General features: G+C 49.0%; 1 protein-coding gene across 4 annotated transcripts in view; it reads right to left on the bottom strand.

The window, feature by feature from the left end:
* GRK5 (G protein-coupled receptor kinase 5) overlaps nt 1-17801 on the bottom strand; it is a 208592-nt gene that overhangs the window by 59591 nt on the left and 131200 nt on the right. For all 4 annotated transcript variants that reach the window (XM_025994296.2, XM_025994297.2, XM_072740221.1 and 1 more), the window contains exon 3: nt 2192-2304. In XM_025994296.2, the coding sequence (XP_025850081.1) occupies nt 2192-2304 (113 nt within the window). The remainder of the gene's footprint in view (nt 1-2191; nt 2305-17801) is intronic.

Raw genomic sequence — 17801 nt, 5'->3', positions numbered from 1 at the left:
GGAAAGAATGAAGCAACTCTTCCATGAACTTTATCACTGGGTAACCAAACAGTAATTGAAAGGAAGTATTTTCCAGTTAGCAAATAAAAAAGGAATGACAAAATGAGAATGTCACCACGCTGCAACCCCTAACTAATCAACACATTTAGGCACTGAATAGCTAAATCTGCTGCCACCTCTAAAAGAAAGACAAGCAGATAATAATGTTCCCTGATGGAAGAACATAAAACCACTTATGAAGTCACCCTACCCCTGCAAAAAAAAAAAAAGAACCCTGAAACTGAAATCTGATCAAGTTTCTTTATTCAATGAGGAATTTACAAGCAATACAGAGAAACCTATTAAATGACATATAGGGGATGAAAGAGCACAATTCAGACTATGGGACACTCTTCTGGATGAACAAAGAGAGATGGTTATATCCTGATAAAACAAGCATTTATGAAAAGTATGAGAAAGATGGACATTAAAACACTAATATTTGATGATAATAATTACTTTTCTTAGAACTGCACTAAGGGTATTTTAGTGATTTTTTGTGTGTGAGAGAGCCCTTCTCGTTCAGGGATACTGAACTGAAATGCTCACAGATGAAATCAAATGTGTGAGCTCTGCTACAAAATGCTACAGACAGAAAGGACGTGGTGAAACAAGACTGGCCATGAGTTCATAATGGTCAAAGTGGGGTGAAGGATGCATAAGCTACTCTTCGACTTTACTTTTTTACCGTTTGAAATTATGAGAAGTTATGAAAATACTAGTCTCCCCCACCCCCCTCTGAGATTCAAATTAATGAGTCTGGGCTTTAGCTCAGGCATTGGTATTTTTTTAAGGCTCCCCAGGTGTTTCTACTACTCAGCCAAGATTGAAAACTATCATAGTCACTATGTAAGACATCCTGAGAGCCTCCACTAGAACCAGGACAGAGGCTATGGAGGAGAACTGGTCTGTGAGAAGTCAAGGAATTAGGCATATGATTATTATATGGGGGATATAGGCATAAATTATTAGATTATTAGATGATTGATTAAATGGGGGAGGAGATGAGGAAGGGGGGGTTAAGGAAATTGCAAAGATTTCAGGCGTGGGTGACTATGGGTGCTGGTCTCTGGGTTAGGGAACACGTCAGGACTGGATAGGTTTGGGAATCTGGGGGAAGGTGACTTCTGGTGGATAACTCAGGGGGCAGTTTGGTTTGTAAATCTAGAGATCCACACTGAGACCCTGAAGCGGACATAGAAACTTGGGCTCCACAGGACTATCCCCCGAACTGAGACACTGGTCAGGATGGCTGCAGCCAAGGGTGGCATTAGGGCCTCTAGGAAACAGGAGCATCTTAGTCCCCTGCCCAGGGAAAGGGAGCCTGAGAATACCCCATTCCTTGCATGACTGGTCTCCGTTCCTTGCCCTCCCACCCACTGTCCACCTTCCTTAGATAAACATGCAAAAGGCAGTCTGCCAGGCTGAGAGGCCCTGCCCCCCCTGCATGAATGCTGAGGAACTCCTGCATATTCCCACATCCTGTCCTAAAAGCCCATGCAGATTAATTACCATTTGTTAAACAACTCAATGACCAGTAAATCTGAAAGAAGTCGCCATATGGTGTCAAACACGGCCACACATGCCAGCAGCCGCTGGAGCCAGCAACTGTCAGATTGGCTTGAAACGGCCAACACATGTTCATTCCACAAACGTTTACTAAAGCCTGTATGTGCCACGCACTGTGCTAGGCAGTAGTGAATGGGAAGCCTGGGGTCCTGGGTTCAGGGAACTTGCATTCTTTGGAGAAGCAGACAGTAAATAGTACATAAACACAAGCTTTGGAATTTTAGAAAATGGGTTTTCAGCTGGGAGAATGAGCCATGGAATCCAACTGTTACCTTGGGGTATTATCCAACTTTCCCAGGCGCTACCTTGCATACTAACGCAGGCTCCTAGAATCAGATAACTGACAGGGCTTCACTCTAAAGCAGCAGTCAACTGAGGCCCAGAGTGGGAGATGGCCCATCCATGGTCACCCAGCAGGTGCAGATTTGCAGACAAGGCAGTATTCTCAAAGTATGCCCTGGAAATTTCTTGAGCACCAATTTCATTCTTCACCCTTCTAAATGATGGGGTCTATCTTTCCTTTGGGCAAAAACAATCACTGATCACAGAGGACCAAAGTGCCTCCCCAGGAGCACAGACTTACCACTGAGTCCAGGAACTGAATGTAACACTCCAGCCCAGGTCTGGTTTCACAGAACTGCCGGAAAAGCAGCCTCCCAATTGGCTGCTTGTCACATAAACTGCAGTAATCTCTGTCTGGAAACAAGAAAAGAATGTGGTGAGATGCAGGAGAAAGCCAGGCAGGGCCGTCCAATCAAGCCACACCTGGATCCAGAGCCCCAGATGGATGGAACAGGATGACTGGCAAACTCTCAGGATCCCTTATTTACCTCCAAGCTGTGCAGACTCAGAAGGGACTAGGGTGGTTTACAGGAAGGCAACTTCTAGTTATTAGCCCACCCCCCTTTCTGATGACCTGATTCCCAGATGCCAGATGCCAGCACTTCTGGGGATGACGACTCTATCCCCTGGAAGGCTGATCACCATGTCACATTCCCCACTTAGCGACTGGATAAGTGTGGCGGGCATATAGCCCAAGCCATTTCCAATTGGAGTGGACCACAGACTGTGCCTGGGTGCGCTGAGCAGAAGTGGTCTCTCTTCCTCTGGTTGCTGGGGTGCATGGGTGTGAGGCCAGGGTCTGCTGCAGTGCTCTTGACACTGCAAGGGAAGTTGCTGTGATGATGAGGCTCACACACAGGGGAGGTGAGAGCTGGGAAAATTACAAAAAGTAAAGTTGGCGTCCTCATGGTGTCATGAATCTCTGGATCAAACCATGCCTGCAGCTCAAACCACATCTGAAAAGTTTATTTATAAGCTTTGTTTAGGGCAGTTTGAAAAAATTAAAAATTACTTGTAATTCAAAGCACTTCAAATTATGAAAAGCCTGCATTTTCCAGCTGAGGAGCTAGAGGCATGGAAACAAGAAATGACCAGCCTTCAGCCACGCAGCAGCCAAGAGAGTTCTAAAGAGGAAATGTAGTGCAAGACTCCAAGCCTGGAGGCCTGGAGACCAGGTGCTAGTCAATGACTTGCTATGTGACTTCAAGAAACTCATGTACTCTCTCCCGGCCTCAGTCTTCCTCTGGAAAATAAAGGCAGAAATTGGAGGTAAGAGGGGGGTGGGGGGGGTGGTACATTCTGGCTCTTCCTGCAGTGATGCTAAAGCCTCTGCAGAAGATTTCTCTGGCCAGAAAGATACTCAAGGGACTGACCACTTGACGTTGTTGCCTCTGACCCTCTCAAGCACTGATCATTGGACCTTTTGTGCAGCTGCACTAGAAATGGTCAGGTGACCTCATGGGGACACCAAGAAGACTGTAAGTTAGACCTCAGGAGAGCTACCCAAACAGAAGGGATGACCATATCCTCCTTGAAAGCAGAGGAGGAAGGAAAAAGGACAATTATCCCCCTAGAAGGGGTTTCTCTGGAGATAAGGAACACAGGAGATATAAACATAACCAGCATGTCCACTCACTTTCACACCCAGAGTTTATCCACAGAAAGTAAAGCTGTGACTTGTAGAGAGGGTGGTGGCTGGGAGCATGGGCTCTGGCGCTGAACTACGTGGGGTCAAACCCCAGCCTCAGCAGGCACTGCCCATGTGCCCTGAGGCATCTGACTTAACACTTTCATCCCTCAGTCTCCTCATCTGTAACATTTTTTTTAATTTTTTTTTTTATTTATTTATGATAGTCACAGAGAGACAGAGAGAGAGGCAGAGACATAGGCAGAGGGAGAAGCAGGCTCCATGCACCAGGAGCCTGACGTGGGATTCGATCCCGGGTCTCCAGGATCGCGCCCTGAGCCAAAGGCAAGCGCCAAACCACTGCGCCACCCAGGGATCCCCAGTCTCCTCATCTGTAAACTGGGGATGGGAATCATCCCTAACTTCTAGGACTGTCATGAGGAATAAATAAGACAACACATAGAAAAGACTCAGAACAGGGCCTAAGACATAGAAAATGCTTACTAAACCCCATCTGCTATCACCGAGTTTGGGGGTCTCTTTGTCTGTTCCATCCATTTCTTCAAGGAACCTCTGCTCTCTGAGTTTGTAAAAATCCAGCACTATGTTTTAAGGGAGCCTCACAATGGGCACGTGACCCAGTCCTAGCCAGAGCCCTCATCTCCCAGCCACATAAGGCGAAGGATGGGCACATGATTCAGGCCTCGCCAATCAGAAGCCCCGGTTTCTGCCATAGTGAAAGGTTCAAAAACAGACTTGTGACTTCGTCCCAGCCAATCAGAGCCCCCCCCCCCCGTCTCTGGGCCACAAGGACAGGTTCAAGGCACCTGACCCGAGTGGGTAGGAGTCCCCTAGAAGGTACAGAAGAGGTGCTTGCTTCTCCCTGGGATGCTGAGGTCTTAGGATCAGTCAACTAAGAGCTGCCACAGTTGTCTTTTCCACTAGGCAGTGAGAAGCCACAGAAAAGGAAGCAGGGGAAGGCAGGGCTGAGTGCAGAAGAAAGAAGCCCCACTCTGAACATCCCAGGAGCCCCTCGAGCAAGCCTCACTGAGGCCAGCCCAGTGCCTGCAGGTTTATTTACCTGACAGAGTGCGTAATTCAGTTGGTGTTGGGTTGTTGTCTGTTGCAACTGAAAGAGCGAGTGACCAGGTGTACAGGCTGGAGAGTTTTGCAGCCCACTTCTCTCATGGGTAAACTGCCGGAGGGCAGCAACTGTTGCTGTGGGGATTCACCAGTTCTAAGTACAGTGTGTATAAGGCACTCAAAATTTTCTCATTCTCTCCTGAATAGATACTTCGATCAACATGGATGGCCACCTTCAGGTTCCCCTCTTGATCCCCTCCTCAAGTGGTCTAGGGGCTGACACTAGCCTTGGACTGTTGCCTTAACTCGGTTACCTTTCCATGCACAGATGGCTCACAAATAGCCATTCCAATGAACATTTAACCCACCTCAGTGTGTGCCAGAACCAGTGGGATGGGGTAGTGGTTTGAGGGGGGTGGGGTGGGATGCAGTCCCAGCCCTCAGGAAGTTTGGATTCTGTTGGAAAGGGTACAGCATGTGGGTAAGTAGACAAGATCCCAAGTGACAGTAATAAAATGTCAAGTTAGATGAGTGTTATCGTCAGCCACAGTAGGGAATCTGGGAAGGAGGGAGCTGAGAGGGTGACAGGTCTGTAGCCTGCACCTGTTAGCACGATGCCCTGTAGACACAGGCTGCATTCTCGCTGCCTCCCACTCAGACTGATCACCCCCACCAAAGGTGAGGAAAACAAACTTCCTCACCCTTCCCCAATCAGCTGAACCTCCCCAGCACAAACACAGAATGAAAGTAAATTACCTTGTGTCAAACTCCAATTTTATTCAATTATGGCAGAGAGAACCACACGGCTTATGTGATTTGAGCAATGTGCCCCTCCCCATTTCCAAAAGCAATTAAGAGATTTCATGTGCCATATTGTGATTCCTTAAGGGTTCATCTGACAGGATTTTTTCTCTCCATATGGCATTTGCTGTCAGTATGGAAACAAGGCTGTTATAAACTCACAGCACAGTAAACACCATGTGATTCCAACACAAGCTGTCAGCACCTCAGTTCCGTGCCTCTCCCAGCTGTACAGAGGATCCCAGGCAAGAAAGCCACTCATTGGAAGCCCAGAAAGAGATAAAAGAATCAGTAATCATCTATTTGGATTATTTTCTCAGGCTTATATAAAGATAAATAGGCCTATCTTCTGAGGAAGCATCGCCACCACCACCAAAATCGGAGTGCAATATTTGTGGTTCCTTTAGAAATGAAGAACGAGGTCATAGAAGGGAGACTATGAATTTGGAAATTGATCAGAGTGACAGGAGAAGATGTAAAGTGCCAGGCACAAACCCACTGTGGGTCACTTCTGCAAAGTGAGATGACACAAGTTGGAAGCATGGGCAGGTCTGTAATACCTCTTCAGAGCAGACCCTTCCTTCTTGGTTTGTACAGGAGCCTTTCGGTTATTTAAATCCAGCTTGCAAGGGCCCTGCCCACACCTCTCCTCTGAAGTGTGGTCTGTTGGGTGTGGTGGGGAGGGCAAGCCAGGAAAGAAGAGCAGAGTTTTTTTCTATCTCCGGTTGGAAGAACCCTGGGATGTGATGCATACAGCCATGCGCATACTGTCCACACACATACATACACACCAGCATTTCCAGAACATGAAAATCCTGCTTTGGGCTCCATGCTTCATTGGCCCTTCCCTCTAAGCCAGGAAGAAGTTGTCATTATATAAGTTATGAGGGGGGCCTCAGGCTCCTCTATCCCAAAGTATCCACCAATCACGTAATTATTCCAGTTTTACTCTGTGGGCCCTTCATTTAACAAACTGTCTTCCAAGGTCTCCTAATTTTTTTTTTTTAAGATTTTCTTTATTTGTTCATGAGAGACACACACAGAGAGAAAGAGAGGCAGAGACGCAGGCAGAGGAAGAAGCAGGCTCCACACAGGGAGCCAGACGTGGGACTCGATCCCGGGTCTCCAGGATCAGGCCCTGGGCTGAAGGTGGTGCTAAACCACTGAGCCACCGGGGCTGCCCCAGTCTCCTGATTTTTGATACAAGAAGGTTCCTTCCATTTTAAGACTCTCTTCTTGAATTCAACCAGGGTGTGTGTGGATGAGTGAGAGGAAGCTCAGATTATATTTACTGGCAGGTTAATGATCCAGTAACAGGCTAAGAGTTAACAGATGGTGGTCAGTTAGGACCAAAAATGGGATTGTGGCCTTTGTGGTGTGATGTTTGAACTTGGCTATGGTAACAGAGGTCTAGTGGACATAGCATACTGAAACATATCTAGAGGAAGGTAAATGAGGAAGGGCCTATGAAGCAGCCCCTTATAAGCTCTAAGACACTGAGCTATGCCCTTGATCAAAAGGCAGAGTGCCCCAGGGAGGGGCTGGGTTCACTGTGCATGTAAGAGTATGGTGGGAGGTAATATGTTGCAAAGGCAGGCTGGGCCCAGGAAACAGCTGGGCCCCAAGGCCAAGGAGACTGGATGGATTCAGTGTCCCATCAGGAACCAGTGATTTTAGAGCACATGTGATTCAAGTAGAGTCCACAGAAAGGTGGATGACAATGGGGTGGGGAGCAGGGAGCCTAAGACATGTACAGAGGTCACTAGTTGGGGAGCCACTACTGTATGGGTAGGGAGGGGGAACCCCTGTGGTAGGAATCCTGCATTGTTGATAAGCTGGAGTAAATTGGCTTTAAGAAAACATGTGTCGGGGATCCCTGGGTGGCTCAGCGGTTTAGTGCCTGCCTTCAACCCAAGGTGTGATTCTGGAGTCCTGGGATCGAGTCCCGCATCAGGGTCCCTGAATGGAGCCTGCTTCTCCCTCTGCCTGTGACTCTGCCTCTCTCTCTCTGTGTGTGTGTGTCTCTCATGAATAAATAAATAAAATCTTAAAAAAAAAAGAAATAAAGAAAACATGTGTTATTGGTGTCTTCAAGGGTTTGACACCTCCCAAGCATGCCCATGAGTAGGAATGCTCATCACACTTACCTATAACACTGAACTGAATTCCAGCCATGCCTTCAGACAGAACCATTTCTTCCCAGCAGATAGTCCCTTTAGCAAGTTGACAGACAGGTGCTAAACCCCTAATGGGCACTGTGTTATGAGCATCCCTTAGAGCAGACAAGGCACCACAGACTTTGTCTTTGTCCTAAGCAGCTTGCTTAGTAGTGAAGACAGGGCTAGTTATAGCCACCTACTGGTGCCCATGAAACAAAATTGCATAAAGCAGGCTGCTGGGAATGCTTGGGAAGATGTCTCAGCATAGAGGGCACAGGTTGCTCTTGGGGTACTGGGCCCTTGTTAGGGGTGGTGCCCACAGATGAGCACACTGGAGCATGGAACGGGAGTGACCACCTTGCTGACAGCGATGCCAGCAGAGGCTGAGTGGTGGGGAAGAAGGAGAAGGTCAAAGCCAGAGAAAGGGCCAAAAGTTGGGGGGAGGGCAAGGAGAAGCTACAGTGAGGGGGTAAGTCCCCATTTGAGAAGCCAGGAGGGCCAGGAGGGCATGGCAAAGCATGGGGAAAGGTGTGTTACGGCAAGAATTCAGGCCTAGGTCTGTGACCACCGCAGGGAGCCAGTGAGTAGACCTTCAGGAATGGTGTAAAGTATTCAAAATTTCCTCAAAAAATTAAAAATAGAATGACCATATGATCCAGCATTACCACTTCTAGATATTTATCCAGAAGAATGGAAACCAAGATTTCAGGGAGATCTGCACTCCATGCTCACTGTGACAACACTTCACAATAGCCAAGATGTGGAAACAATCTAAATGGTCATCGACCAATAGATGGATTTTTAAAATGTGGCATATACATACAACGGAATATTATTCAGCCTTAAAAAGGAAGGCAATCCTGCCACACATGACAACATGATGGACTCCAGGTGTTAAGCGAAATAAGCCTGTCACGGAAGTACAAATCCTTCATGATTCCGCTTCTCTGAGGCATCTAAAACATAGAAACTCTCAGAAACAAGAGTAAAATGGTAGTTGCTGAGGGCTAGGGGAAGGGGAAGTAGGGAGAGGTCGTTCAATGGGTATAAAGTTTTATTCCCACAAGATGATTAAGTTCTAGAGTTCTGCTGTACCACGTCATGCCTATAGATAACAATACTGCATTGTGCACTGTAATGTTATTAAGAGGGTACATCTCATGTTAAATGTTCTTACAAGAGTTCTTTTAAAAAGAGAATGGGTTGGGATCCCTGGGTGGCGCAGCGGTTTGGCGCCTGCCTTTGGCCCAGGGCGCGATCCTGGAGACCGGGGATCGAATCCCACGTCGGGCTCCCGGTGCATGGAGCCTGCTTCTCCCTCTGCCTGTGTCTCTGCCTCTCTCTCTATCTCTCTGTGACTATCATAAATAAATAAAAATTAAAAAAAAAAAAAAGAGAGAATGGGTTAAAAAAATTAAAACAGAAAGTGATAGTTGCTTGGGGATAGGAGGTGAGGCAAGAAGGGTGTTAACTCAGGGTGTCAGCAAATTCATTTACTTGGTAATGAACATAACTGCCTGGGAATACACACGCAAGCATGCGGGCACATGCATGTAGATATGCAACAAACATGTCCTGAAGGTCTAGGCACAGCCAAGTCACTTCCAGTTTTACCTTACACAGGTCAGGCATGATGCTTACCAAGTTACAAGACAAGGGCCCTGTCCTCACCACTACCACCTCGTGCTGGTGGGTGCTTTGCTGAGGGCCTCTCCTTGTCTCCCGGGCTGTTCTCCTGATAAGCCACTAACGGTACCACTACCTCAGGTCTGTTGTGAAGGATACTAGCTATAGACTACATGCAGCTCCCCAAATTCATATACCGAAATCTAATCCCCACTGTGATAGTGTTTGGAGGCAGGGCCCTTGGGGGTGATAGGTCATGAGGGTCGAGCGTCCATGAGTGGGATTAGTGCCCTTATAAAAGCGACTCCTGAGAGCTCCTTCACCCCTTCTGCCACATGAGGACAGAGCAAGAAGATGGTTGTTTATGAACCAGAAGGCAGGCTCTCACCAGACCTCAAATCTGCCAGCACCTTGATTTTGGACTCCCAGCGTCCAGAACTGTGAGAAATACAGGTCTGTGGTTTAAAACACTCAGCCTGTGGTATTCTGTTATAGCAACCAGAATGGATTAATTTGCCCTACAGTCTTGGGCAAGTCTCTTGACCAGGGGCATGGCCGCCTCAGTCCCACATGGGCACCTTGGTGAGGCCACCTACCGGTGGGCGCCACAGATCTGCAATGCGGGAGAGCGCCTGCCGCGTCTCAGCACTTAGCAGGTCCCACGTAAGCTGTAGCCCCTGGGCCAGATCATAGCTCCTCTAGAAGATGCTTTTACTTCTCTGAAGGTTCAGAAAGAAAATGGGAGGTAGCCGCCTCACTTGGAGCCTCCCTCTCACAGAGAAGCCACATGTCCCCACACAGCACATGGCCGAGGTTAGACTCTCACAACCCAGTCAATTCCTTCAAGACTCCTAACCCCCGGTGGACTCTGAAACGGGAATGTTATCAATAGTGAAGAGAAATAAATGCTGTCACTGTTTTCATTCTTTTCGAGTGACATGAAATGGGAACATACTTTCTTAATTAAGAGCTGTGGTATGCGGACGCTTGGAGGGCGACCAGATTTTCCCAACTGAAGGCCAGAACACAGGCGGCGAGGACAGCGTGGCTCCCCTCAGAAGGCCACAAACCCCAGCGAGCGAGGCCGCCACCCCCTCCCCCGACTGGGAGAGTTGGCGTTGGGCCCTTGCGGATGGGGAGCAAGGAGAAGTCGGCTGGGGGGGCGGGTGTCGCTGACTAGAACCTGCTTGGGACTGATTTCATTGTTGCCCCAGGCACTCCTTGAACAGGGGCCAATGAAAATGCACGTTCTGTCTCAGAAGTAAGAGCAAGAAAGGCGGCTTCCTGAGGAAATGGAAATGCTAACACGGCTAACACCGGAGCCCTTGGAAATGAAACCACATGTTTATTGTACATGGAGGGTGGGGGGTGGAGGGGGTCCCAAAAGCAAGTTCTGGAACCATCTTTCTACCAACTGGAGGTTTATATTAGTTTGCGTTGTTTCCTTTTTATTTTATTTAACACTGTTTTTCCAAAATAGCAGGGTTGGGTTTTTTGGTTGGTTTTTTTTTTTTTTTTTTGGTTTTCGTTTTTTGTTTTTTTGAGGGGTGGGGAGGGGCTGATAGGTTCTGAGGCAATTTAGGAAAACAGATGTGAGGAGACTGGATTAGGCAGGGGCCATGAGCCCTTCACTTTGCTGTACTCCAGGTCTAAAACAATAAACAGAAAAGTGATTTGAAAACAGCTTTCTCTTAAAAATTCCTGCCAAAGTTGGAAAAAAACAATCGAGTGTTTGCTCTAAGGAAAAAACTCTGACGTTTGAAAGGCAAGATAGCATCACGGGTAACGGCAATTCTTCACAGCCCACCTCTTGGAAGGAGCGAGAGAGGAGAAGGGAAACATTTGGTATTTGGTTAGCAACAGCTGAGTGGCCTCCTATTGCTTCAAGAGAGATGTTTTTATGTGAAAAGAAAATGACATATGGCACATTACACAAACACACCCAAGCCAAGCCCCATCTTCCCGTGCCTTTTGTCCCCCTCATTCTGGTCTAGAGTTTTACTGAGAGTCTGGGAAAGAGCTGAGGGTTGAGCTGGACAGGACGCATATGCTGTCACTGCGGGGCCCTCTGGGCAATAATGGGGCCCCAGAGTCAGGCAGTAACCTCTCCCTTACCCTCAAGGCCAAGAAAAGCAAACACTTTAGATATCCCTTTGCAGTGGTAATAAAACTAAGAATTGAGTGGGTCAGGGAGGAGCGGGTGGTGTAGGTGGACCCAGGAAACAGCCAGGTAGACAGAGGCACTGCAGGCAGGAGCTGGGATGAGCCCAGCATGTTGGAAAGAGTTGAGGGGCTGAGATGGGACCCGGGTTTCTGGCCTGGCTCTTTTACCTGCCATCTCCAGATGAGAGGCCTGACCCAATGCACTCTGAGCCCCCTTCCAAACTGAAAGCCCACCACTCCGCGATCGGAAGCCTTCCTTCCATGCTAGCAGTAGGTGAGCACGACAACCAAGAGATCAGCACAAAGGCACCTGGTACGTCAGCAGTGGTGCCTCTTAAACATGCCAGGCGAAAAGGAGACACACTGATATGTGACCTCTGGTTCTACTTCTCTAGATTTTTCAATATTGTTACAAATGAGGGGAAAGCAACTATTCTAGAAACACATCTGCAAAGCCACAGAGATCAAGAAGGCCCTCAGAAGCAAAGGGGTTATAGCCACCTGATGTGACCCTCTTTTAGGGGCGGGGCCTGGGTCACAAGCAGGTGCTCAGCACTCCACATTCACCCTGAGTGGCCTGTGATGGAACCTTCTGGAGAGCCAGGTCCAAGCCTACTGTGGCCCCAGCCACTGGGACAGCTCCATCAGTAGTGGATGCTCTCCCTTCCTGGTGACCCAGGGCCCTCCCTCACTCCACTCTGTTCACAGTCATCCTGACGATGCTATCCTCTACAGTCACATTCTTTCTGCCAGCTTTTTTTCCTCCTTGAAAAGAAATTTCTATGCAGATACAGGCAGTTTTAGAAACTGAAATACCCAGGCCAATTGCATCAAACCTCTGGAGATGGCGTCAGTGGTTTTTTTAAAGCTCCCAGGGTGATTCCAGCTCTGTGTTCACTGTCAGGTCCAGCTCACGTTTCATCCCCAGCCTCTGGATCGGTGCCCGGCTGGAGCAGGAGCACAGGTGTGGGTGGCAACAAACAGATGATGGAACAAGAGAATGAACGAATCAATGTCATGTGGAGGCCCCGAGCTTCTAAATGGGGAGTGGAAGTCTCAGGCCCACACCCTGTCGACATTCCCCCCATGGTTAATCTGCCAGAAATGAAGGTCTCCCTGTAGCAACTAGACGAGACGATAGAGCTGTTCCTAGCGGGGCTTCAGTCCAAGGGAAATAGAAGGGCTCGGGGTGCCCAGGCCGAGGTAATGCTGACCAGGCTGTGTGCTGCACACGGTGGGGAAGCTGTGAGGGGTCCAGAGCCCCCAGAACTGAAGTAGGCCTGAATGACTTGCTGCTTTCCAGAAAGTTCAGCCAGGGCCATGGGAAGGGGGCCAAGGGGACTGGACTTTACCTCAGCTCCTCCTCTGATCCCCATATGACCTCAGACCCATCACTGTCCTGGGATCTTGGCTCCTCCTTTTTACAAAATGAGCCTGATGCATGACAGGAGCTTCGATGTCCTACCTCCCAACTTGGTACTGACCCAGAGAGACTGTGAGGAACCTGGTGGGGATGGAGATACCACCAGGCATGGGGTCTTTCTCCAACATCAGAACTCCAAGCAGAGCACACAACCTTCAGAGTCCTTAAGCCCTCAAAGCTGCCTTGACACCCATATCTGCACACTGTGGCCAGAGCAGAAACAGAGCAAGCATGAGCTTCAAGGTAGTATTTCTGGAAGGCCCAGGAGGTACTGTCTGAGGGCCCAGAGCCCTGGCTTCCATGGGAGCCTGCTACAGTTTTGCTGTGAGGCCCTGGGGTTGTCACTCCCCATCTCTGTGCCTCGGTCTCTCTTGAGTGCTTTTCTGGTTTACCCTTGGAGAGCAGTGCCTGACCCATGCTTACAGTGAGCTGCTGCGGCCTGGGAGGCATGGGGGCTCTGAAGCCTTGGCGTCTGGGCCATCCAGGGCCCCGGGGACTGGCTTCACCTGGAGCTATGAGCTAATGAAGCAAAAGCCACGGGAGGGCGGGGCCAGGAAGTGGCAGGGCAAGCAGGGGCCAAGGCAAACAGCAGCCTCGGTGCAGAGAGGCGGCCCTGCTTCTTCCTGGGCCATGGGCCAGGGCCCCGTGAGGCTCACAGCTGTGCTGGCCAAAGGCACTTGAGAAACGAATGCCCGGGAAGGTGGAGGCAACTATCTCCTGAAAGTCCAGATGTCTCAGGATCCGCAGACCCCAGCTACCACAATCCTCTCGACATGAACCCCATCAAGGACTCAGCCGACCTTAGTCTGGGCACTTCTGGGGACAAGAAGCACTTCAACTGCAAAGTGTCCAGCACTCTTTCTCAACATCATATTAAGAGTTCATTCTTATCCTGAGGCCAGACCTGTCCTATAATATCTGCACCTTGGTCCTTATTCTTGGGATATAGAGGAAAAACGTTAGGTGGTGGGTATTATCTGCTCCTGGACTCTTCTCTCAGGTAAACCTCTGGTTTCCCCCAGCTACTTCATCATGACTCCTAGAATACCAGCCACCTGACACACCCAAACTCTGTTTCCCTAAGAAACAGAGCTAAGAGGGCTTGGCCCGCCGGAACCTGATCCAGGCTTTTGGTAATTAAACGTGAAACCATGTTAACAACTCCCATCAAGCCTTCTTTGCCCAAGTGAGCCCCAGACCCGAGAGGGGCTACAGAGGGGGAGATGGGCATGTTTGCGGGCACAGAGTTCACCCAATGCCTGTGTTCCAGATAAGAGGTGGAAGAGGCACATGGCTTCTGCAGAAATGAACACAGAGAAAGATGGAGTCTCAATTCAGACTTTGTTCAGCTGAGTTATATCTCAACTGTCAGGATTTTAGACTTGGATTTTTATAGCATTTGGCAGAGCCAGTTTTCAGAAAGAGATGACCTTTGGGCCAGACAGTGGCCTTCCCACTTTGCCGCCTGATGTATAGTGATAATCACAGAAACAATAAGAGCTAACGTGAATAGGGTGTTCGCTGTATACCAGGAACCTTGCTAGGCGTTTTTACATGCATGTCTTTACATGTGGGCCTCAGAACAGGGCTCTGAAAAGGATGCTATGATCGGCTTGCTTTCAGATGACAAAAAAATGAGGCATTGAGAAGGATTAACACATGGCCACAGAACAGTAAATGACAGACAAGAACTGAACTCAGCTCCTCCTGTTAGTAGAACAACTGTTCTGGAATTTTAGCTTCTAGGGATCCATAGCAGCAGCAGGCAAGGACCTGGGACCCTGAGGGGTAGATGACATCTCACCAATGGCACCATTGGGCAATCTCTTAGGGCCCACGGGGGAGGGGGCACCCTGGTAACCTGGACACAGCCATGATCAGTGGGCATTCCACTTCCATGGGCCATGCACACCATATCTGGGAGCTCCAGCCTCCACATAGTAAGGACGGGAAAAGCCATGACAACTCAGTGGCTGGAAATCAGCTGGATGGTTACACTCCACAGGCTGGGCCAGCACAGGAGAACTGTCTGGAATGCCCCATCTTCCCTCCTTGCCCAGAACACCTGACTCAAGTATGCTGTCCCCTTCCCGGCTCTGAGCTCCTGCAGCTCCGAGGCCTGCAGCACACCTGTGATCACATAACCTACATGCTGTCTCATCCCCCTGGCTGCTGTCCTCAGAGTTGGCCTTGGCTCCTCGGCAGAGCTGTAAATTCTCTCTCCACTGCCATCCCCTCTGCATCCTCTATGGCGTCTGGGACCGTCTGGACACTATGAGGTCACCAATAAATATACGACTGATTAAGGCAGGAGCAGCCATGAGAAAAGTTATTCACTAGGATCCTGTTTACACTTCTTTTGTCAAAACAAATCCTTTGCTCCTTGAAGATAGAAGTCTTAAAGTCCTCCGTGTCTAGAAGTAAATGCTTGGCTTTTAATAGGGTGTTGGAACTGCATTTCATAGCACATTCCTGGGCTCGGACCTACATGGAGGCAAGTCCTTAAGCCAACAGGACAGAGGTCCAAGCAGGGCTAGACCCAACCGGGAGGAGGCAGGAGCCAGGCTCCTTGTTCTCTGCACATCCCAGCACCTAACACAGAGCCTGGCATAGGGCCCGCACACAGTAACATTTGACGAGCGAATGAATAGAACACATTAATAGAATCAGGACCTAACTCATCCGTGTGCTTGCTGTTGGCCATGTTCTAATGTACTTGTTTCCAAATTCCTCCCTGGGCTGGGTCAAGTCAATGAATGGATCTGCCCCGAAATGGAGGCCCTTTCCAGCACTGACATCGCCCCCCACCCCCTGCCCTTTGCAACGCAACAGTGCCACTGGAGCTGGAGGAAGGGCATGTCACAGAGCACGGTCCGGCACCAGGCAGAAAACCTGAAGGAAAGCCAGTCTGACACCCTTCCCTTCCCAGATGGGGAAACTGAAGCCCAGGTGGGGAAAGAGTCTCATCTTATTCACCACCCCAGGGTTCGCTCAGCTGCCTCAGTTGCTCCCAGGCCCTGGAAGAGTGTGACCAGGGAGTAGAAGTCCTCTAGTAAAACTCAAAGACCCTCACCCAAGAGTCCCACCCAGGTTTGGCACAGAGACGCCCTGTCAAGCCTTTCAAAACTCCCTCTTAGGATCCGGCTTTTGGAGCGTCGTGAAGTATAGTTGTTTCTGTCAGCCTGAAGGCCTGTAATCGATGCCACACAGGTGCCTTGTATAAATCTTCAGGGGCCGTCTCTGCGTGGAGCCAAGTAGATGCTTTTAATCGTCGAGAAGAAAAAAAGCAAAATACCTCATGCGTTTTCATTTTTATCTAAGTAGAAGGGCACAATCAATTTGCCAGCATGCAGTACCCACTTCTTGCCAAAAACCACTTATTTTAAACTAAAGCTTTCTCAGCCATCCAAGTACAGAATCAAAGCATGCAGGACCCCAAAGCTCATGCTTTTCTTTTTTCCTTTCTTTCTTGTTTTAAGAGCCCTGCTATCTCTTAACTGTCTAGACCACTCAAGCTCCGGCTCAGCCTGGAGCACAGCTCTGTTAATGCTTTTTCTCTTCCCTCTGGCTGCCAGGCTTGTAACAGACATTTTGACAAATATATAACTGATGCTAAGCTTCATAGGTATCCTCCTCAGCTACTGAGCATAAGATAGATAACTGGGAACAGAAAAGAAGAAAAAAAAAGATTGGGATGATCAGAGAACACCCCTATTTCTAATTGGTCTGAAAATGTAACCCACAACAGCTGTTTGTTTTAAATTACTTCTTGCCAAAAACAATGTTCAGATGATAGAAAAGTTCCACACTGGAACCTCCAATGCTTACTTATTTTTCCTTCTGAGCACCTGCATGGAAAAGAAGCTTTGTTCAGAAAAATGTAACCAGAAAAAGGGACAGGAGAACTCTCAGCAACTCCTATTCAGCATGCTGCACCAGAAAGCCTCTGAGGACTTCTTAACGGGGCCCTGGGCTCTGACAGGCCAGGCTGTAACCGCATTTTGCTCTAGCTGAGTCAGGGACAGTTAAAGCAGGCGACCAGAGCACAGCAGGAGGGAGACACAGGCCCTTCCTTGCAGACAGGGTCCACATGGGGGCCAGCAGCTGACAAACTGGACCTATGCATCATTGAAACCAAATCAGGAACGTACGTGGTGCAGCCCAAGTGACCCACCACTAGGAGAGAATCCAGTTTCTCCCAAAGGGGACTCGGAATCAGATTTCCAATGGAAGCACAGCTCACAGACATAGTTCATGGTTGGGGTTAAGCCAATAGGATACCCTGAACCTCTGGTCCAGACAAAAACAGCTGCAGAGCCCCACCCTTGAAGGGAATCCTTCTGGACCTGGCTGCCTTCTGGTGGTTGGTCACAGAAGTCTCCAGCACCCTTATATTTGCATCCAGGAGTGGGTCTGATAAGCCAGGGCCCCCTCTCCCACCTATCCTTTAAGACTGATTTACTGAGTACCTTCTTGGTGTCCTGTGCTGTACTAGATCAAGTGACCACCAGAAATACCTACCACCCCAAGCACCCAAGAAGCCAATCTAGCTTTGGACTCTCTTCCTTGGAGCTAACCCAGAACTCCTCCAGGAGGAGAAGCAGCGAAGGGGTGAGAGGCAGAGGCAGGAACTCATTCTTAGCCACCTTTGTAACTAAGAGTGGCCATGTGACAAAGATTGCAAAGGAAGGTACACAGAAATAATGGCTCCAAGTTAGTTGTGGATTATGCCCTTACAGGGAGAGGGTGTATGCCTTCTCCTTCAGCATCCCCCTTCCTATAGACAGACACACCTAGAAGGTAGACACAGTGGGCTGGCCTTCTGGGACCATGAGGAAGAGGGCAACACCTTAAGGACAGAAGAGACTAGAACTGAATGGCCACACAGGACTTCCATAGCAGCCCTAGACCCCTACCCAAGCACTGTTCCAGGAGAGAGAAATAAGCTTCTACCTCATTTAAACCAGGG

The sequence above is a fragment of the Vulpes vulpes genome, chromosome 15 (genome assembly GCF_048418805.1).
Source record: "Vulpes vulpes isolate BD-2025 chromosome 15, VulVul3, whole genome shotgun sequence".
Classification (NCBI taxonomy): domain Eukaryota; kingdom Metazoa; phylum Chordata; class Mammalia; order Carnivora; family Canidae; genus Vulpes; species Vulpes vulpes.
This window is presented reverse-complemented; position numbering and strand designations above follow the sequence as displayed.